Genomic DNA, 23,538 nt, shown 5'->3' with positions numbered 1-23,538 from the left:
CGCAGTCAAAGTATTATTAAATTACTACAAGTGTAACTCCTGAACATGAGACATGGATCTGCAGCTTTTTTTAATAAAAACTTGGTTCGTATTATGAACCGTGATCTTGCTGCGGGAAAATAAAGTTTAGCAGAGGATGGTTTCGATCCATCGACCTCTGGGTTATGGGCCCAGCACGCTTCCGCTGCGCCACTCTGCTGTTGAGTAATATCTGTTCACTGTTTGATATATAACCCTTCATAACTTCATTCTATCTGATGAGTCTCCAGTCTGATGAAACGACCCGCTGCCAACAGGAAGTGACCGTCTAATGAAGAAAACCTCATCAGTCCATCGATATATTGATTATAAGAGTTCTAGTAATAAATACATCATTTATTATAAGAGTTCTGGTTATAAATACGTCATTTATTGTAAGAGTTCTGGTTATAAATACATCATTTATTATAAGAGTTCTGGTTATAAATACATCAATTATTATAAGAGTTCTAGTAATAAATACATCAATTATTATAAGAGTTCTGGTTATAAATACGTCATTTATTATAAGAGTTCTGGTTATAAATACATCATTTATTATAAGAGTTCTGGTTATAAATACATCAATTATTATAAGAGTTCTGGTTATAAATACATCATTTATTATAAGAGTTCTGGTTATAAATACGTCATTTATTATAAGAGTTCTAGTAATAAATACATCAATTATTATAAGAGTTCTGGTTATAAATACGTCATTTATTGTAAGAGTTCTGGTTATAAATACATCATTTATTATAAGAGTTCTGGTTATAAATACATCAATTATTATAAGAGTTCTGGTTATAAATACATCATTTATTATAAGAGTTCTGGTTATAAATACGTCATTTATTATAAGAGTTCTGGTTATAAATACATCATTTATTATAAGAGTTCTGGTTATAAATACATCAATTATTATAAGAGTTCTGGTTATAAATACGTCATTTATTATAAGAGTTCTGGTTATAAATACGTCATTTATTATAAGAGTTCTGGTTATAAATACATCATTTATTATAAGAGTTCTGGTTATAAATACGTCATTTATTATAAGAGTTCTGGTTATAAATACATCATTTATTATCAGAACTGCTTCACTCACTCTGACTGATGTCTGATAAAGTGTCTTTGTGAAGTGAGTCTGTGGGTTTAACACAGACTGGCGGGAAATAACAGGCGGTCTCAGGGTTTTGTTGTCGGTACTTTCACAGTTTTCAGGTGTCTTAAAATACTGAATGACAAACAGAAAACCTCTTTCAGTGTTCATGTGGACTCCTGACTGCTGTTTGTCCTTTAAAACCGCTGCCTGACCTGCAGGCTTCTCTTAATTAGAGTCAGTTTGATTAAACACAGCTTTATTTATGAATATTAACATGTGAGCTTTATATAAAACTCACATTAACTGTTAAACTAGATGGAGATGCAGGTTCTCTCAACAACAACGAGACATAAAGATCAGACCGACTCATGCAGGACGTTGTTCTTCATGATCTAATTACAAACAACAAACAACTGACAAACAACAGACAAACAACAGACAACAGACAAACAACAGAAAAACAACAAACAACATACAACAAACAACAGACAAACAACAGACATACAACAAACAACAGACAAACAACAGAAAAACAACAAACAACAGACAATAAACAACAGACAAACAACAGACATACAACAAACAACAGACAAACAACAAACAGACAAAGAACAAACAACAGAAAAACAACAAACAACAGACAATAAACAACAGACAAACAACAGACAACAAACAACTGACAAACAACAGACAAACAACAGACAACAAACAACAGACAAACAACAGACAAACAACAGAAAAACAACAAACAACAGACAATAAACAACAGACAAACAACAGACAACAAACAACAGACAGACAACAGACAAACAACAGACAAACAACATATAAACAACAAACAACAGACAAACAACAGACAGACAACAAACAGACAAACAACAGACAAACAACAGACAGAGAGACAGACAACGGACAGACAGACAGACAGACAGACAGACAACAGACAGACAGACAACAGACAGACAGATAGACAGACAACAGACAGACAACAGACAGACAACAGACAGATAGACAGACAGACAACAGACAGACAGACAGACAGACAACAGACAGACAACAGACAGACAACAGACAGAAAACAGACAGACAACAGACAGATAGACAGACAGACAACAGACAGACAACAGACAGATAGACAGACAGACAACAGACAGACAACAGACAGACAACAGACAGAAAACAGACAGACAACAGACAGATAGACAGACAGACAACAGACAGACAACAGACAGACAACAGACAGACAGATAGACAGACAACAGACAGACAACAGACAGACAACAGACAGATAGACAGACAGACAACAGACAGACAACAGACAGACAACAGACAGACAGATAGACAGACAGACAACAGACAGACAACAGACAGAAAACAGACAGACAACAGACAGATAGACAGACAGACAACAGACAGACAACAGACAGACAACAGACAGATGGACAGACAGACAACAGACAGACAACAGACAGAAAACAGACAGACAACAGACAGACAACAGACAGATAGACAGACAACAGACAGACAACAGACAGACAACAGACAGACAGATAGATAGACAACAGACAGACAACAGACAACAGACAGACAACAGACAGATAGACAGACAGACAACAGACAGACAACAGACAGAAAACAGACAGACAACAGACAGACAGATAGACAGACAACAGACAGACAACAGACAGATAGACAGACAGACAACAGACAGACAGACAACAGACAGAAAACAGACAACAGACAGATAGACAGACAGACAACAGACAGACAACAGACAACAGACAGACAACAGACAGACAACAGACAGAAAACAGACAGACAACAGACAGATAGACAGACAGACAACAGACAGACAACAGACAGACAACAGACAGACAGATAGACAGACAGAAAACAGACAGACAACAGACAGATAGACAGACAGACAACAGACAACAGACAGACAGATAGAAAACAGACAGACAGACAACAGACAGACAACAGACAGACAGATAGAAAACAGACAGACAGACAACAGACAGACAACAGACAGACAGATAGAAAACAGACAGACAGACAGACAGACAGACAGAAAGATGACAGACAGACAACAGACAGACAGTGGTGTTTTGGTGTTTTACTTCATGACTACATTTTATATTAAATGTGTTAATTATGTTAATGAGGTTTTGATTCCAGCTGTATTTGCAGGACTCTGTAAACATCTGTAAACACTTTTAAACTAAACATTAAGATATAAAGTTAAGATGTTTCTTTTTACCTGCCAATTATTTTATTATGTATCTTCTTTAAGTTAAATTGATCCTGATTGTTTTAACATAAAGTACTTTGAGATGCATTTTATACATATAGAATCAAAATGTATTATTACTATAAACTCTGAACCATTTTTGGATAATTTTCATTGTAATTTATGTTTTATTGCTGATGTCTGTGTTTATGAATTACTGTGTTATTTCAGTAGGTCTTAAAGAATAAAATATAAAGTTATTCTTTAGCTGCATCTCTAAATTGTAGATTATATAATAAATAATGATTCAGGCTGATGAATTTCTAACCTATAAAACTGTTTCAGCAACAAATCGAATGAAAGCAAAGTGAAAAGATGAGACGTGTTGCTTTTCACAATTTATTAACAAAATGATAAAATAAATAAATACAAATTGATCAAATGCTCCTAATATCAACTCCTCCCCCATGTTCCCTACAGTATTTCCTAAACACTGCATACAAAGAATTCATCACAGAAGAGGCTCAATACAGAGGTAAGAATCCCACCAGACCAGTCACAATGTCAGGCCAACAGAAGACACATCTGGAACAGAAGTCAAAAAAATAAACACATTCCTTTCCAAAATCATTATGAAAAAATACAAACAATTATACAAATATTCAGATTGTGTAATTACCAATTTACACATTATTCAGCACACCAGGTGAACTTTTTCTTTATTCATATCGCTACAATGCATCTCACCAAATGGAAGATAAAAAAAGACTTCTTTTATTTATTTATTTATGTTTTTTTTTTTTTTGCACTCAACACACCCCCGATGGAATTAGCTGTGGATGAGGTAAGAAGCTTCAGGTGAGCAGTTGGGTCCGGACAGGATGGATGGTGAGCGTTAACAACGGACTGATGTCATGTTTCGACAATACTAGAAGGCCACAATCATGACTTGATCGTTTTGAAACTGAAGAGAGTGAACTACTGTACAGATGCTTCCAGAAAAATCCGCCACAGGGATCAACGTTTGTTTTTTTTTTATGCATATAAGACTTTTTACTTCCTCGGATACAAACTGAACAGCTCTCAGCTGCCGACTAATGGTCCTCTTCCCGCTTGGTGAATGCACACGATGCTGACGCTGAAAAATTAATCCGAATGATGATATGCATCAACTACATAAAAGGCTTCCAAACAGAAATGCACGTTTGCAAAGTTCTTTGGATAAATTCACTTTTAGAGCTTTTGACTATATAGAAACCTTTTCTCTTAAAGAGGACATGACAAAATTTAGACATTAAGACTTGATCGAGCTCCCCCCCAAACCAACATTCAGCATGGTGCATTAGCCGAGGTCAAATTAAAAATCTAAACTGCGGAGCCGAAAGCTTCCCAGCTCCGTCCATGAAAACATGTCAGGAAGAAATGTTGGCGTTGTAACGAGGATACCGCTCTGTTCTAACACCTAAACTGCACACTTTCGGCATCCCGATGCCAGAACGTTCAAAGGAAAAAAGGTGACTTGAATTTCACATAAAAACTTAAAAAACTAAAGCAAATGCATATTAAAAAGGTTCGACAAATCTTGTATAAAAATTTGCATAAGAAGGCATGCTTTCCACTGGACTGAGTGGACAGATGTTGCTAATTGGGTCTAAGTCTGCCCGTCAGGGTGCAGGTTAGTTTGTTCATTCCAAATGCACACAGGCTCCGGCTCACATGACCTGATTTAGCAAACTCATCCCTCCTCCCAAACAGAAGAAGAACCACACAGCACAGAGGGAATGATGAAGGATTTGAAAGGAAAAGAAAAAAGAGCTCCAGAGTCCGACCGGCGGCGTCCCCGACGGCGGACCAAATGTCCGTAAAATACCTCGAGAAACTCGAATCTGGAGCGAGACTCATGACTGCGATTCGTGTTGCCGACGGATCCATTTTTTTAAACTCTGATAATAACACTGGTCAAACCAAAAGTGCATCACAAAACAACTGGCTGTCTCACCGAGCGAGATCTCACCATCAACAATCTCTCTTTGGAGCATTTTATGGACCACAACAACCAATGACTTCCTCCGACGTTCGCCAGCGTCTGCAGGGATTTTTTTTCTTCTTCAAATGTTAAGAAAAAAACTGAAGTTAATCACGTAAAAAGGAAAATAAAACACATTTAAGGCAACTCCTATTAAAACACCAACAAAACACTATCTGGTCGATTTAAACGGCATAACATGAACTGTAGTTTCAGCTTGCATTGACTACTGGCAGCCTGAGGTGAAGGACTGGGTCGGTGCTCCGTTCAGGTTCGCCGGAGTGTCAGGGAGTTTGGTGGGACGGGACAGACCAGAGGAGGGCGGGTCGGCGGGAGGATTATCTGGAGGGTTTGTAAGGTTCTACAAGTCACAGTGCAAGTCAAGAGACAAATATTATCTGCTGTTTGAAGAAAGGCACTCGAGGTACCTACTGTACAGAGGGAAAGGTCCAGTTTGTCTGGAACACAAGTTCGGGCTCTTTCAAAGAAACTTGTCGAGTGAAGAGACCGGATGACTACTCTGCTCTATCCATGATGAACACAGTCTAACAGAAGAAGAAGAAGAAGTCAACATCCACCCGAGTAAGCCGACAAAGAACAAAACACACAACAAAAAGGAATTCAAAAGGAGTTGGGACATATTAGTTGCCATTTTCTTTTAAGCATTAAATCTCTGTCAGTCTTTTCCTTCCATGTTCAAATGGCTTCATTAGACACAAATCACATTTATCAGACAACACTGTGGCCAAACATGTGGAAACGTTACAGAGATTTTCCTCTGCTTCCTTTTTCTGGGATCTTCTGAATGAAGGCAGTTTGTACAGCTGATGACAGAATATCAGGTGTTAGATGTCAGATATGCTGATTCAGTTACAAGAGTCCACATGATATGAAAAAAGACACCTGTAACAGCTTATTTTATAGTCGCACAGCAACTTATTCACCCCCGCAAGTATGTACATCATCATAGACAGACGCAGAACTATAACAATAAAAATAACAATTATCTTCTTAGTTGAGGGTTTAACCTTGGCCCAGGAATATCTAGAATTTCCTCATCAATGAAACAGATAAAAGATAATAAAAGCATTTTGAGATCTACAATAAAAGGTCTGAAGAGATGAACCTTGAACACCTTTGGATCTACTCAGGGGTGAATATGTTTTTGGACGACTAAAATTTAAGCAAAAATGCTCCAATATAGCAAAAAGAAACAAACAAAAATAAAATTCCAGCACAACCAGAGGCACTGTTAATGAACAGACCAGAGTTTGTTAATGCCCCGTACCCAACAAGAAGCCAGGAGTCATGATCAGTTCACCAGACACAGACGGACCTGAACTGACAGCCACCAAGCCGACGAATAACAGCATCACATTTCAGCCCAGACATGCTCCAGAGAGAAAAGAGATGCGCTAGTCTCACTGTGAGGGGATGAAGGACACAACTCCCCAAAATATGAACTAGACTTGAGCCTTAATGTCAGACAGAGGTTTCTATTTCCTCCTAGAAAAATATTGGCAATGTGGGGATAAGTCACATCACAACAAAGAGATGCATACTCTGTTTTAATTCCATATTAACATACAAAAAGCTCTTCAGCACTTCTTTGTAATGCAGCAAGCTTGTGCTTTAATCTCAGGATTTGTGGTATCTTCCTTTGAGATCCTTGTGAAGGAGCAGGTTTACACAACAAATCCTTCCATTTCAAGGACAGAAAAAGTTCCTTCCATGTTATTGTTTAATAAGCTCTCCTGTCTCTATCTGGGGACTTCCAATTTCTGAAATGGTAGCATCTATATCTTACAACGCCAATGATTTGATCTTTCAATACAGTAAGTGGACTTGTCCCTGCTGAATTTGGATACAACATCATTTTGGCAGTTCAGGATTCAACAGAAATGTACATAATGCAAAGATCACCACTTCAAAAAGAGGATTCCTTTTTGTGTTGATAATGTCAGTCCAGCAGGTTCAGGAACAGAAAGCACTTATTCTGAAGACTAGGAAGACCTGAATATCTTTTCCTATAAAAAAGAAACACAGCCCAGATATAGTTTTTGTGTGTTGACATTGCAATATTGCAATTTCACATTTAGTGCTCACAGTTGACACACTTGACTCACGAATGAAAACTCAATCACTACACTTGACCGACACCACTGAAAACATCTGTTAGGCTACCGCGCCTGTTCCACCTCGTCCTTCGTACCTGCTGAACACGACGCTCAGCGTCTTTTCTGCCTGAGCTCAGGGAAACAAGTGGGGAAGACACGGGGGAGGGGAGGGTAACTGGGACTGTTGGGTGGTGGGGGGCAATACAGTCGTTGGGCGACTGGGAAAAGGGGGTCGTCAGTGAATTTGTTGTAAAGGGTTCGACTGGGAGGGTAAGTTGGGTTGTACTGGGGATGGTAAGTTTGCGTTTTAGGGAAGCGTACTGCTATTGGTCAAAAGGGGACATTGTATTTTGTTGTCGCATGAGGATGATTTCAGTCATTGGTTGACGGGAAAGTTAAAGACATCACTTCAAACAAAGTACTCGTTGAATCGTTGCAGTGTCTGAAACCCCCCCCCCCCTCCCCATCCAGGAGTTCAGGTTTTAGTCCTTATGAGAAGGTTCCTATTATTGGTCCATAGGGAGGCTGTGTGTTTTTAGTCATCAGTTGATGGGGAAGTTAGTTTAAAGGTGTCAGAATGCTTCAAACAAACCGCCCATCGGATCACCAAACAGTGTCTGAAACATCCTCTCCTGAAACCTTTCTGACGTCACAACTGAAGGGGGGCTGCAGCTGTACATTTTCTTTCCAAAATCAACAATCACACAGTGATTGGCCAGGTGTGAGAAGGTGTCATGTTTGTGCAAACTAGTTAATTTGAAGGGCCAGGGGAGGTAAACTGGGATTGTTGGTTGCTTGAGGAATGTTGCGATTATTGATCAACTGGGACAGAGGGGAATCATAGTTCACTGGGTTAGAGTTGTTCATTTAGGCTGCTGGGGTTCAACAGCGAAGGTAAGTTGGACCGCAGGTGCACGTAGTCACCAGGGGAAGGCTACTGCTATTGGTTGACAGGAGAAGTTATGTTTTGTTGTTGAATGAAGACAATTTAGATCATTGATCGATGGGAAAGTTAGTTTAAAGGAATTAAGATTCTCCAAACATCGTCAAACAGTGTCTGGAACATACTGTGAAACTTTTCTGACGTCACAACTGCAAGCGGGCAGGTCCGACAGTTTGTGTAACATTTTTCTGAAACTAACCAACTATCCAACATTCATACAGCAATTGGCCAGAAGTGTGAAGGTGTGAGCGTCTCCTCATATGACAAAGGTAAGCTCAGGTTACTATGGGAAGGTTACTGCTGTTGCTGGTTGACAGGACTGTAAAAGTTGTTAATGGGGAAGTTAGGGACGGTGGTTAAAATGCAAAGTGGTTGTCCGATTGTTGAACACGGGCGTAACAAACTCTCCCATCACACCTTTCCAAAGATGGAACTGGAGGAACTGTGTCTAACAAAATATCAATCCAACAATCACTTTGTGCAGTGATTTGCCAGGTGTGTGCAGGTGAGAAACTAGCTATGGTTTCAGTTTCTTTCTCTGGCGTTTGGTGCGTCTTCGAGGAGAGACGGTTTGTTTGAAGCATGCTGAACTCTTTTGGATTTAAGAAGGAGGTCACATTGAAATGTTGGAGGACCGGGGAAGGTAAGTTTGGGTTTAGTCATTAGGAGGAGGTTGATGTTCTGGGTCAACAGGAAAGGTTGTTTTTTGTTGACTGTAGACAGTTAAGTTGTTGGTTGACAGGGAAGTTAGGGAGGCTGGTTTAAGATTGGGAGTGTAGGGGTTGTTAGTTGATGGGGGAGCGTTAGGAAAGGTTTGGAGGAGATCGGGGTCGTGGGGTTGCAGAAGTTAAAGGTTGTTCACATTAAGTTCGTTGGGACGAGGGGATGAACAGGTTCTCTTTTCAGCACGCACACTCTATCACAACACTGCTTTTTAGACCAGTAACCCCTGACAGATGTCTGGTTCCATGTTCTCGGTTATCTCCGTACCCATGTGAACACCCCCCCACCCCCCCACAAGAGAACACGGGGCCACTAGAACAGGCACACACTGGTGTGATGATGAATTAAATCTCCCTTTGAGCATTCCCACCACTGACGTCTATCACTAATTGGCATGATGACACTGGTGCGTAAGCCTTCCTGTTCCCCAGCTCTGTGGGCCGAACAGCCTACGTCTTCCCAGAGTCATGTGACTTGGGCTGTATATCTACCATTGACACAGTCTGACAATACAATGCAAACAAACAACATTTATACAGATTGGCAACTTCAGGGCACCATACGGTGCAAGCAAAAGTCTTTTTTTTATATATATGTTTGAATTCCCGCAACTCAAGAGACATAGCATTACTTTTTATTGTCCAAACTGCTGACGAGAGCTGGCAAAGAATGCTGGGAGGGTTCTGAGGTTTTGCTGTTGTTGGTGTTGCTGCCGTCACTGTCAGTGATCTCCTCCTGTTTCTTCTCCACCCCTGTCTCTGGAGGGTTGACGGCAGCCATCTTGTTCTCAGAGTTGGTGTTGGCGTTGGTGGCGCAGCCCCCTGCGAGGCTGCGGTCAGGGCAGGTTGGCTCGGCCGTACCGTTGGTGGTGGCTACAGTTGCAACCACTGCGGGAGTGGGAATGTCCACCACCGGAGCTGCCTCAGTCTCAGGCTGAGCCACGACCTCCACCTGGAGGCCAGTCCCTGTGTTACCTCCCCCCCCCTGCTCCGACCCCTGGCCCGGCCTTACCCCCGGCCCCTCCTGCCCCCCCTGCCCCTCCCCCAGGGCTGCTATCTGCTGTTAGGACACCGCTGTCTTCTAGGACGGCCTGTCCGGCGGCGTCTCCTGCTGCTGCCTGGTTTGTCTGGTTGCTCCCTGCGGCTGAATGCTCCTCTGGTTTGTTGGTTCCATCGGTGTTGCTGCTGGCTGAGGAGCTCCCAGCCTTCACTTTCTCTACAGAGTTGGTTTCTGGTGCAGCTTCAGAGCGGACCGCACCTTCAGCACTGTCCTGGACTCTGACGCTGACGTCTTTACCTTCTGTCTCTGCCAGAGCTTGGTTGAAGTTGAAGGCTTGGATGAGGCGAATCAAGTGTTTGACTTTGTCCAGAGAAAGTTGCATCTCTTTCTGACGAGCCAGGATGCTGTTTTTGGTCTCCATGCATTTCTGACAGAAGAAGGACAACAGGGTTAGATTTGGTAGTACAGGACACCAGACCTTCTTTAGGAAATAACAAGAAATAATTCATCAGCCGAAATAATTTGCGGTGTCTGATCAACCGTTGCACTAATTTGTAGCTCCAACGGGACTTCCTGGATTGTATTTCATTGTCTCACTGCTACCTTAAACAACATGCCCCCACCAATGCAGCTGCTTGCACTCTTTTATCTAATTAATTTGATATATTGCCCAGCCTTAAAAGATAGATTTGATCGTTGTTAGCCTCTGAGATGACTGAATTGGTGTTTTATCAACGTGAAACTGGTTCCAAAATGGATCCATCTATCAGACTATCAGTGTCGTCTTTGTGTTACTGAAATGTTTGACTCTTACTGTGATGGAGTTACTGAGCTGTTTATGACTCTTACTGTGATGGAGTTACTGAGCTGTTTGTCTCTTACTGTGATGGAGTTACTGAGCTGTTTGTCTCTTACTGTGATGGAGTTACTGAGCTGTTTGACTCTTACTGTGATGGAGTTACTGAGCTGTTTATGACTCTTACTGTGATGGAGTTACTGAGCTGTTTATGACTCTTACTGTGATGGAGTTACTGAGCTGTTTATGACTCTTACTGTGATGGAGTTACTGAGCTGTTTGACTCTCTGTTCCAGTTGCTCTCGCTCCAGTTTCAGTTCAGAACTCCACTTCATCAGCTTCTGTTTCTCCTCTTCTTTAGCTGCGACAGAGAACAAAGAAACCAAGCTGTTAATCTCAGCGCTGAACTGTCTCTGTGTTTTGTCTCTGTGGATGTTTGAGAGAAGTCGTGTCACCTTCTTTGTAAGCGATGTAGGAATGAACAATAGCCAGCGTGCCGGGCCAGGGAATGGCTTCTTCTTTCTTCAGGATCTGGAGAGAAAGGCTGGCAGTTGTCATAGAGGCTGAGACGCAGAAAAGATTTGAGGAAGACATTTGAGCCGCCACCCTGTGGTGAGGCTGGCAGGGACAAGCAATGGAGTGGATGGATGTGAGATGCCAATCTTTACTGACACAATGAATGGGACAGAAGCACAAAAAAACAATACTGCATCATGTTTATGCTTACAAAGGATTGAACAGTCCTAAAGTTCAGGACAGTGTTACAGTCATCGGACTGCGGTACCCCCTTCCCCCTGACTCAGGATCAGTCTCGGCTGCTGCGGTTACCTGATCTTGACATTTTGGACAGATCCACATGCCTTTAGGAATGGTTTTCAGGGGTGGATCCAGGCAGTCCAGGTGATAAACACGAGAACACGTGTCGCACATGAGCAACTGGCCACTGCGTCTGCACACAGTGCAGAAATCCTCATGGATGTCTCCCTGTGAGGAAGAATTGGACCAATCAGTTTCCCCACCAACCATCTGTGGAGGCAAGGCAGGGGGAGGCACCGTGATCTGGTTGGGTTTAGTTTACGGTTGGCCTTCTTCAGATGTCTAATGGACATGGTGAGTTAACTTACTGAGCCCACAGAAAGACATTTGGGAGTTAGAGTGTGATCTGAGTAGTTATTCATGGCTGCAGGACACTGTTCACTTTGTAAGGCTGAGTCAAAGTAAAAACCAACTGATGACTGATGATTATCAAATGGAGACAACAAACTCATGAACATGTTTGTGGATGATTGACAAGAGCTACTGGGCCAATAGGAGAACTGTGTGACGGGGTTCCAACCCTGTGAAAGTCCGTCTCCCCCATCGTTACTTACATCCCCAGAGCTGGGGCTGGGCAGGGGGAGGGGGCGGACGGGGCTGGAGGGGGAGGTCGGGGTGAGGCTGCCCAGCTCCGGGACGCTGCTGTATTTGGGTGGGCGACCTGGGTGAAATGAGACAGACGACAAAGACGGAAAACAAAGAAAAAAGAAAGATGGAGAGGGGGGGAAAAACAAAAACAGTCTGTATGACATACCTTGGAAAGGGAGTCTTCGTTGGCTAGCATGAGGCAGGGGGGGGCGGTAAGGGAGGGGGAGGAGGAAGAGGGGGGGTCAGAAGCACAGACAGCAGTGTTAGTGCAGGAGACTGGCTCCATGCAAGCTGAGGCCGAGCACGACAACTACCTGCTGCAGGTTCTACGAAGCACACAACAGATGGATTAGCGTCAGATGTTAACACACCTCGGGATCAAACCTGTGACCTCGTCTGTACAGGACGACCTCTCAAACCACCCACCAAACACATCCACGCAGGTGTGATAACATCTGACACTGCAAGTTACACATGGTATCAAATTAGGCTGAATGACTCTTAGGAACCCTTTAGGAACAGTGAACAAATGGTTAATAACTCACTATAACATGGTTATAAGCAGATATAAGGACATTATCAGTGTTTATTAATGTTTATTATAACTTCTCCTATGAAGACATATTTATATTATTACAGCTGTTTTACTATATTGTCATTCATTGTCTGTTTATTCAGCAGCAAACAGTTCTGAGTGTCCACAGCTGTTAACTAATAATAATAATAATAAACTATTTGTGTAGCACTGACGGCTGCAACTAATGATTATTTTCATTCATTCGATCAATAGTCTGGTTTATCAACTGTTATAAAACATTGTAAAAATGTCGTTGATCCTGCAGTGACGTCTTCAATCAGTCCGGCGACGACATATCTGGACGCCGCGGGCCGGCGGTGACGCACTGCGAGTTCCTGCTCTGCTGTTTCCAACATGGCCGCCGCGTCACGAACTCTCTCATGTTATATAGCTGAACAGTAAACTACAGTATGTTTCTGGAAACATCTGAGCCGTAAAACAGGAAGTAATAATCAGATCAGCACGGCGACCTCGTTTGCATAAAGCTGAGGTGGAGTCGTGATCGTGTACGTTCGGACACGGCGGTCGGTCCGTAGCTTGTGAAGCTAAAGGAGCTCTGACAAAGACTCATATCTGCTCATAACTACATTCTAGTGTCTTATCCACCATTTATTAACTGTTTATTAATAATAAATATGGGAACTTAAAGTAAAAAGTCACCTATTAAACAAGATACGTTTGCTGTCGGAGTTTAATTAAAGACCAACATGAACTTCATAATTTAATGTTAATGTAGAGTGAAAGTCTGACGGTTGCATGTGTGTACTTCCTGTCAGCTGATTTATTAGTTTTAATAACCTCGTCTGCTCCGGCTGCAAAACGACGACAAAACTAGCTTTTATCAGCACCTTCAAATCGTCTCTTTCACAGCGTTTCCTCGTTTATGAAACAGATCTTGCGCAGAAGAGATGATGATTGAGATATTAAATTTATTACAGTGATGTTAGAAGGTGAAACAGGAAGTGCTTTTCTCTGCGTGTTTGTGCTGCTGCGGTCTTTATGTTCATCTGACGGCGTTCTGTTCGGACTGTCCGAAGTCGTGCGTGAAAGTATTCAGACACGCTCGTGTTGAACCGCCATCAGATGCACATAAAGAGCTGCAGGTCTGACAGAAGCTTTACTGAAACACAAATAGAAATCTTTTAACTTGATCCTCGTTTGCTTCGTTTTCAACAACCTCTGCTGGTGAAAACAGAAACCTTTTGAGTTCTTCTTCCTGATTCTGGAAATGAAATCTGACCGAAGCGACAGGATTCAGCAGGCAGGAGAAGGAGGGAAGACTTGTTTTACAGCATGTTATTAGTACTGAGCAACACATTAGTCTCTATTCTGCTGTATCTACTGGTGTCTAACGCTGCTCCTCCTCCAGCTTCATCTACTGTCTGTTGTATCTCTGCAGGTCTGAACTGAACTTTAACTACACTTGATGTGTCTACCTGATTCTATTCTCAGTCTCTCTCTCTCCTGACTCTACTGTCTCTAGTCTGTGTCTATCCGTTACTGCCGGTCTGTGACCTGCAGACCAGTATTTCATACCGACCTCTCTTCCTGGTCCCCTGGTGCAGAGGGCTGTTCAGGTAACTCACTGCACTCTTTTTCCTCTGAAACAAAAACAGGTTCATCAGATATTACTATGATTTAATAACAATAACATGTTATTTACTACATTTGATCTCCAGGCTTTAGTTCATCTGAATGTAAATGTTGTTATTAACTCATATTGGTTCAGTTAATTTAATATCAACGAGGTTTAATGAGCTGCTTTCATCTCCTATTCTTCTTCTAATGATGATTCAAATGTTTTCACAACTTTATTTAAACTTCATTCAGTTCTTACAGTCACACTGAAGCTTCTGTTAGTTCAACTTCATACAGCAGATTTAACAAAGGCTTTCATTTTGGCTTTATACTCTTATTACATACATTACACAAGAAAAACATTCTCGTGTATTTATGTTTGTATATTATTGAGGTAGAGGTAATCAATAATGTTTTCCTCTCCCTGAACATTGATTTCTTTCTTGTTTGTTTGTTTGTATCTGTGCAAATAAATAAACTCAATAAAACTGATCTTCAGAACGTGTCGTCTTTTCTAATGAAATCCATTTTAAAGTTTTCATTTCATCATCTGAACATCTGACTCTCAGTGAGAAAGAGAAGAAGAATGTTGAACTGTCCCTTTAAGAGCTCAGCGTGCGTTTACCTCGGGTTCAAACACGGCGCCGCTGTACACCGGGTTAGCCGTCGTTCTCCTCTTCCTCTCCTGCCGTTTGCTCTGAATCTCTGCAAATAAAACATCAAAGTTATGATGCAGAAACCTTCACAGGAGGAGGAGGAGGAGGAGGAGGAGGAGAATGAAGAGGAGGAGAATGAAGAGGAGGAGGAGGAGGAGCAGCCTCCACCTGACTGACAGAACATTTACCTTCCAGGTGGTCGTGTGTTACGAGCCCCAGAGACACCATGAAGGCCAGTTTCTACAGAAGAGAAATAAAGTTTTCATCAACATGTGACGGCGGGATGACCTCTGACCTGCAGCATGCGTCGCTCTGCTGAACCTACCTCTGGGTTCTCCTCCTTCTTGGGTCGAGGAGCAGGAGACAGCGGAGGAGTGGAGGAAGAGGGGAGGCTCACAACAATCTTCTGCTCTGCTCCACCTCCTGATTTAACAGTCTGCTGAGAGGAGGAGGAGGAAGAGAGAGGAGGAGGAGGAGGAGGAGGAGAGAGGAGAGGAGGAGGAGGAGAGAGGAGGAGGAGGAGGAGGAGGAGGAGGAGGAGGGGAGAGGAGGAGGGGGGGGGAGGAGGGGGAGGAGGGAGGAGGAGAGAGGAGGAGGAGGAGGAGGAGGAGAGAGGAGGAGGAGCAGGAGGAGGAGGAGGAGAGAGGAAATGAGAGGAAGAGATGAGAGAGGAGAAGGAGAGAGGAGACAAAAGCAGGTCTGATTATGGAGGAACTTCAGACATTTGTCCTGATGTCTGGTAGTTTAGTTCTCTGTTTGTATTGATGTCTGGTAGTTTAGTTCTCAGTGTTTGTATTGATGTCTGGTAGTTTAGTTCTCTGTTTGTATTGATGTCTGGTAGTTTAGTTCTCAGTGTTTGTATTGATGTCTGGTAGTTTAGTTCTCAGTGTTTGTATTGATGTCTGGTAGTTTAGTTCTCTGTTTGTATTGATGTCTGGTAGTTTAGTTCTCTGTTTGTATTGATGTCTGGTAGTTTAGTTCTCAGTGTTTGTCCTGATGTCTGGTAGTTTAGTTCTCTGTTTGTATTGATGTCTGGTAGTTTAGTTCTCTGTTTGTACTGATGTCTGGTAGTTTAGTTCTCTGTTTGTATTGATGTCTGGTAGTTTAGTTCTCAGTGTTTGTATTGATGTCTGGTAGTTTAGTTCTCAGTGTTTGTATTGATGTCTGGTAGTTTAGTTCTCTGTTTGTATTGATGTCTGGTAGTTTAGTTCTCAGTGTTTGTATTGATGTCTGGTAGTTTAGTTCTCAGTGTTTGTATTGATGTCTGGTAGTTTAGTTCTCAGTGTTTGTATTGATGTCTGGTAGTTTAGTTCTCAGTGTTTGTCCTGATGTCTGGTAGTTTAGTTCTCTGTTTGTATTGATGTCTGGTAGTTTAGTTCTCTGTTTGTATTGATGTCTGGTAGTTTGGTTCTCAGTGTTTGTATTGATGTCTGGTAGTTTAGTTCTCTGTTTGTATTGATGTCTGGTAGTTTAGTTCTCAGTGTTTGTATTGATGTCTGGTAGTTTAGTTCTCAGTGTTTGTATTGATGTCTGGTAGTTTAGTTCTCAGTGTTTGTATTGATGTCTGGTAGTTTAGTTCTCTGTTTGTATTGATGTCTGGTAGTTTAGTTCTCAGTGTTTGTATTGATGTCTGGTAGTTTAGTTCTCTGTTTGTATTGATGTCTGGTAGTTTAGTTCTCAGTGTTTGTATTGATGTCTGGTAGTTTAGTTCTCTGTTTGTATTGATGTCTGGTAGTTTAGTTCTCAGTGTTTGTATTGATGTCTGGTAGTTTAGTTCTCAGTGTTTGTATTGATGTCTGGTAGTTTAGTTCTCTGTTTGTATTGATGTCTGGTAGTTTAGTTCTCAGTGTTTGTATTGATGTCTGGTAGTTTAGTTCTCTGTTTGTATTGATGTCTGGTAGTTTAGTTCTCAGTGTTTGTATTGATGTCTGGTAGTTTAGTTCTCAGTGTTTGTATTGATGTCTGGTAGTTTAGTTCTCAGTGTTTGTATTGATGTCTGGTAGTTTAGTTCTCTGTTTGTATTGATGTCTGGTAGTTTAGTTCTCAGTGTTTGTATTGATGTCTGGTAGTTTAGTTCTCAGTGTTTGTATTGATGTCTGGTAGTTTAGTTCTCAGTGTTTGTATTGATGTCTGGTAGTTTAGTTCTCTGTTTGTATTGATGTCTGGTAGTTTAGTTCTCAGTGTTTGTATTGATGTCTGGTAGTTTAGTTCTCTGTTTGTATTGATGTCTGGTAGTTTAGTTCTCAGTGTTTGTATTGATGTCTGGTAGTTTAGTTCTCAGTGTTTGTATTGATGTCTGGTAGTTTAGTTCTCTGTTTGTATTGATGTCTGGTAGTTTAGTTCTCAGTGTTTGTATTGATGTCTGGTAGTTTAGTTCTCAGTGTTTGTATTGATGTCTGGTAGTTTGGTTCTCAGTGTTTGTATTGATGTCTGGTAGTTTAGTTCTCAGTGTTTGTATTGATGTCTGGTAGTTTAGTTCTCAGTGTTTGTATTGATGTCTGGTAGTTTAGTTCTCAGTGTTTGTATTGATGTCTGGTAGTTTAGTTCTCAGTGTTTGTATTGATGTCTGGTAGTTTAGTTCTCAGTGTTTGTATTGATGTCTGGTAGTTTAGTTCTCAGTGTTTGTATTGATGTCTGGTAGTTTAGTTCTCAGTGTTTGTACTGATGTCTGGTAGTTTAGTTCTCAGTGTTTGTATTGATGTCTGGTAGTTTAGTTCTCAGTGTTTGTATTGATGTCTGGTAGTTTAGTTCTCAGTGTTTGTATTGATGTTTGGTAGTTTGCCAGATTTTTTTATACATTTTTAAACATTTCATAGACAAAACAAATAATCAATCAACAGAGAAAATAATCTGCAGATTAATCGTTAATGAAGCTAGAAAATGTAATTTCTGTAGACATTGCTGAAAGCTAATTTAGATAATTTAGACTGGAAGCTGAAGAGTATTGAAAAATCAATCAAGATTAAAATCAGCAACGGGTGGAATTGAACCTACAGCCTCATGTGTGTAAGACAAACATGCTACGCATTGAGCTAACATGTCACACAGCAACACCAGGCCAGATTCTGCTGTTTAGTCTGTCAGTTGCATGAAATGGACAAAAAAGCAGTTCAGCTCAGCTCATTAAGCAGATTGACATCACCTGGACTCCTTCATCTCTACTGAGTTCTGCCCTAAACGGGGCTCAAACTCACAACCTTTGGATCTAAAAGGAGTTCTGAAATGACATGACCTTAAACCACTGGACTACTCACACATGCTATGTAGCATGGGAAAAGATGTATTTAACAAGCATATCAATCCATACTTTAGGTAGTAAAGTTAAGATGAGCTGGAGAGGAATTGAATTCTGGTACAGGATAAAGATGTGAGGCAACTTTGTACGTGAGAGCAATATTACGAGGAGCACTGCAGTGAGCAGGTATCGAACACACAACCTTGTCATCGAAGGTATTGCTGATCATGAGAACAGTGTTCTAAACCACTGAGTCAACAATCATTCACAAAAGTGAGAGGAAAAAATCTCCATTTTGATGAGGAAAATGTATTTGTCTCAAACTAGAGCTTGAAAACCAGAGATTTGTACATCACTAGTGAAAGCAAGACTAGTTTAACATGAGAATGAATAATATGTGTAAAAAGTGTTTGAAGGAAGAGAGAATCTGTAAGTTTAAGAAACTGCAGTGAGAGGAGACACACATCCTGCAGACTGTATTGCAGGCAATGAGAACATGACAGCAACTCTCTATCAATTAAGGTTCAGATTTCAAAAACTATAAGTCCTATGTGAAATGTATTTACATGTTGAGAGAGAGGAGGCTTGTGGCAACATACTGAGGCAAGATATGTGCTTGAGGAGTTAAAATTGTGGAAGTGATAGCTGTTCAGAAAAACATTTCTGGTCTAAAAATATCTGTGCTCTCCACTGTGCCTGATCACATGACGCACTGGTGAGACCTGAAAAAGTCTGAAAAACCCCTGACTTTGGGCTTAAATTGCTGCAAAACTACAAAAGATATCACTATGCAATCTGATAACTTTGAAAGTTCAAAGTTTTGTGAACATTTCACAGTTTGAATGGCGTCTGTACGATAAGGGACTTCCGAGCAGTTGAGTGTCAAAGTGACCAAGGTTCCAACTCAGTTGGACGGTTCGTCCCATAGACTGCCATTATAAATTTTAATGTTTTAAAAAATTATATAAAATCGCTGAAACATGTTACATTTCAGAAAAATACAAGCTCACATCTGCTGAATGAGTTGCACAGATTGACAGTTGAATGGTTTTTATAGCACAAAGTATGCAGCAGTTGAAACGCGGCAAAAAACGTACGGAAGACAGAATAAGACTAAAGAGTGACAAGAACAATGTGTGATTGCTTCCAACAATCACACAAATAAGAGTGATGTTTTATATAAAGACGGAGTGGATGTAACACTGTACCTTGGGGTCCGCGGTCAGGCTGCTGATCTGGATCGGCTGGGCAGGAGTCGGGGTAGGGACGGGGACGGGGGCGGGGTTAGGGGCCTGGGCGGGGCTGGCGAGGCGGGCGGCGGTGGCAGAGACCGGCGTGGTGATGACGATGCCCGTCAGTGGAGTGGAGCCGGTCTTACCGCAGGGCTGTCCGTTAACGATGCGGACCTGGTGGATGGGTGCTGCCGACGGCAGCGGGGACGACAGCTTGGTGGCTAACATGACGGGTCTCTGCAGCAGCTGGGGGGCCGCCATCATGGGCGGGGGAGGGGCCGGGGCGATGGGGATGTTGGTGGGTGTGGCCGGTTTGGGCCTGACCTGTGACAACAGACAGCCAATCAGAAAATAACACAGAAATGACCAGAAACTGCTGGGTAACGCCACTGTAGAGCTCTGACCGCTAATACTACTAATGATAGTACTACGAATAATACTACTACTACTACTACTACTACTACTACTACTACCACTACACATTGTACTACTGATATTACTACTACTACAGATTGTTCTACTGATACTACTACATACTGTAGTACTGATACTACTACAGACTGTAGTCCTGATACTACTACATAATGTAGTACTGATACTACTACATACTGTAGTACTGATACTACTACATACTGTAGTCCTGATACTACTACATATCATAGTACTGATACTACTACAGACTGTACTACTGATACTACTAGATATGGTAGTACTGATACTACTACAGACTGTAGTCCTGATACTGCTACATAATGTAGTACTGATACTACTACAGACTGTACTACTGATACTACTACAGACTGTAGTACTGATACTACTACAGACTGTACTACTGATACTACTACATACTGTAGTCCTGATACTACTACATATCATAGTACTGATACTACTACAGACTGTAGTACTGATACTACTACATACTGTAGTCCTGATACTACTACATATCATAGTACTGATACTACTACAGACTGTACTACTGATACTACTAGATATGGTAGTACTGATACTGCGGTGCAGAGCTCTCAGTGTCGTTACTCAGCACAGTCAAACATCACCAACAGTTTGCACTTAAAGGGTTAAAACACCGACAGCCAGGAACACAAAATACCAAGAAGCTGCAGGAAAACACACACTCACACACACACACACACACACACACACACACAGGCAGGAAACCTTTAAAACGAACCTGCTCACAGGTCAGTTGGAAATTAAAAGAAGCACAACGAGAGGAGAAGAGATGAGTAGAGGCAGCACAGAGCAAACAATGTTTTAGTGCCACGGAGCAAGGCATGAGTGTTTGCTTTGGTGCACCGCTGCCCTCTGCCGGAGAGTGAGCGAGGGCCACACACACTGATCTGAGGGGGGGGTTAGGGTCGGGAGGCGGGTCTTACAGGGACGCACCTGTGGCTGAAAGGTGGGTCGAGGCGTCAGTCTAGGAGGAGGGACAAACTGAGGAACTTTGATTGGCTGGGCGGTGGTGGTGGTGGTGGTGGCCTGCACCTGAGACAAAACCACAGCAGATTGTGGATCTGTGCCGCCTTTACAGACATGTCTGCTGCGCTTTCACCGACATGTCTGTTAGTTCACATCTGCAGTATCTATCGGCCAGTGAACACACACAGCCGGACGTCTGTGCACGGCAGCAGAGGCAGGAGGAAACGCACTGAAGCTTCTCTACATGTGCTAAAGAGCTAGCCGTTAGCAGCTTGTTGTTGCTGTGGGGCCCCTACTGGCCCCCAGTATGCATGTTATTACTGTACACTGGAAATGATCAGATGATTAGTTGACTGAAAAGATGAACCAGTTATCAAAATTATTACCAGTTAATTTTCTGTCATTTTTTTTAATCAAAAATGCCAAATTTATCTGTTAGCAGCTTCTCATGTGTGAATGTTTTGCATGATATTAAACTCAACATGTTCGTGTCATCTGAATATCTTTGCTGATCAATACACTGATCGATCAATAGATAATTAAAGAAGATAACGACGGTTCTCCTGTGATGGAATAATAACGAGCCGAGTCGTGTGCAAACAGCCACCTGATCACATGACCCGTACTTCATATTTAGGTCATGTGATGACAGCTGAGCAAACATTAAACGGGTTGAAAGCTCCAGAAAAGACTGGTAAGTGGACTTTGATTTAAGATCATTTTATTCAACTAGCGACACCTACAGGAGTCATAATAATAAGAAGGAGACATAATTAATCATCTAAAAGCAGCGTATGTTTAGCTGCTCGTAACATCACGTTTGTGATGCCGGTGATCAATAAATATTGATCACCGACTATAATCAGAGTGTGATGATGTGATGATGTCATCAACAGGGCGGTAGGTGTTCCTCATGACCTCCGTTGTTTTACACAGACGTGCGGCTACGTGACGTTAGCTGGACCCACATGGTGACATCAGTTTTGGCTGAAGGCCACCACGCACACCACAGCCTGCTGTTGCTATAGAAACATCTTCCCTGAGCTGACAGCAGGGACACACGTTTTAGCTCTGAAACCTTCTGCAGGTGTTTAAAGCTCCTTCTCAGCTCTGCAGATCACAACACATACTGTTCAATAAGTCTGATCGGAGTCGGAGCGGAGGATCTTACCACCATGGCGTTCTTGGATACCAGCCGCACGGGCTCCGAGCCCTGACCGGTCAGCTTGCTGGCCACCTGCAGGTTAATGGGGGCGTTCTGCGAGTCGGGTTTGGTGATAGCTGTGGTTACCATAGCAACAGTGGGCGGGCGTTGTGGCAGGACTGAGCCGGGCAGGGCGGGCGTGGCGGCAGCTTTCAGCACCAGAGGTAGAGTCTTCGTGGTGAGGACCGGCGTGACCGTCAGCGTCTGGTGAAGGTGAACAGAGTCACAGATTCTGTCAGTGAACATGTCAGTCACCAATGTCCTACATTTCCCAGCATTCAACTGGATAAAAGTAGAGCTGCAACAATCAATCACTTAGTTTCCAGCTGTTCAAGTTCAAATCTACTTTGTCTTAATTGTATAGTTGTTTATGAAACTGGGTCGCTGTGTCTGATTGGTCGGTGGACGGTGTGACATCATGGTCCTACCTGCTGCAGGCCTCCAGGTATCTGCTGGCTCTGCAGCAGGTTGGCTGACTTGATGTCGCCGCCTACAGGAGGAGTTTGGACCTGCAGCTGCAGTTTGGCCTCCGGCTCCTGCTTCACCAACAGCTCCTTCCTCAACTGCTCCACCACCTTTTTCTGGAGGAAGAAGAGGAGGAGGAAGAGGAGGAGGAAGAGGAGGAGAGAGAGACGAGGGGGAGAGAAGGTGGAGGTTAAATGAATCAGTGACAGAGAAGAGACGATAAATGTTTCTGGTGTCGCTGCTCTCCTTACTTGAGTTCCTCATATCAATATTATTAGATATTAAAGATCCTTCAAATGTGCTTTTAATGGAAGTGATGGAGGATAAAATCCACAGTGTGTCCACACAGTCATTTAAAAGTCTGTGTGAAGCTTCTATTCAGCTTCAGCAGTCTGAGTTAGTCATATCAAGTGGATATCTGACACATTTACAGTCTTTGTGTTTCCCTGTTGAGCTGCAGGTGGAAGTATAGTAACAAAAAGAGGAACTTTGGCACTAAAAAGACTGTAACGTTGAAAGATATCTACTGGATTTGACTCATTTGGACGCTGAAGCTTCATATTAGCTTCAGATAAACTGACTGTTGTTTTAAGACTCACTTCAAACATTGTGAACTCGTCCTTTAACGTTTTCCATCTGCTTCTGTCTTCATGTTAATCTCAGCAGATGTGGACAGCTGTGCTGCATGCGGTTCCTCACAGACTATCATCATGTGTTTTATAAATGCTGTTAGTCCAACAAGCTGCTGGATCAGATTTCATGGTCTCACGTCTGCACCAGCAGCTCCGGTACT

The 23,538-nt window shown here is 42.2% G+C and overlaps 1 protein-coding gene across 1 annotated transcript in view; it reads right to left on the bottom strand.

Moving 5' to 3' along the window:
• Positions 1 to 3,738: 3,738 nt before the first annotated feature.
• Positions 3,739 to 23,538, bottom strand: part of phf21ab (PHD finger protein 21Ab) — a 35,554-nt gene continuing 15,754 nt past the window's right edge. Inside the window, exons 7-20 of the mRNA XM_042410732.1 lie at positions 22,709 to 22,861; positions 22,248 to 22,484; positions 21,044 to 21,142; positions 19,616 to 19,963; positions 15,498 to 15,608; positions 15,361 to 15,412; positions 15,142 to 15,221; positions 14,479 to 14,539; positions 12,328 to 12,434; positions 11,786 to 11,941; positions 11,413 to 11,488; positions 11,215 to 11,318; positions 10,157 to 10,588; positions 3,739 to 10,095 (exon numbers count right to left, since the gene is read on the bottom strand). Coding sequence (XP_042266666.1) covers positions 9,790 to 10,095; positions 10,157 to 10,588; positions 11,215 to 11,318; positions 11,413 to 11,488; positions 11,786 to 11,941; positions 12,328 to 12,434; positions 14,479 to 14,539; positions 15,142 to 15,221; positions 15,361 to 15,412; positions 15,498 to 15,608; positions 19,616 to 19,963; positions 21,044 to 21,142; positions 22,248 to 22,484; positions 22,709 to 22,861 — 2,322 coding nt within the window. The 3' untranslated portion in view covers positions 3,739 to 9,789. The remainder of the gene's footprint in view (positions 10,096 to 10,156; positions 10,589 to 11,214; positions 11,319 to 11,412; positions 11,489 to 11,785; positions 11,942 to 12,327; positions 12,435 to 14,478; positions 14,540 to 15,141; positions 15,222 to 15,360; positions 15,413 to 15,497; positions 15,609 to 19,615; positions 19,964 to 21,043; positions 21,143 to 22,247; positions 22,485 to 22,708; positions 22,862 to 23,538) is intronic.

This window comes from Thunnus maccoyii, chromosome 5 (genome assembly GCF_910596095.1).
Source record: "Thunnus maccoyii chromosome 5, fThuMac1.1, whole genome shotgun sequence".
Lineage (NCBI taxonomy): Eukaryota > Metazoa > Chordata > Actinopteri > Scombriformes > Scombridae > Thunnus > Thunnus maccoyii.
This window is presented reverse-complemented; position numbering and strand designations above follow the sequence as displayed.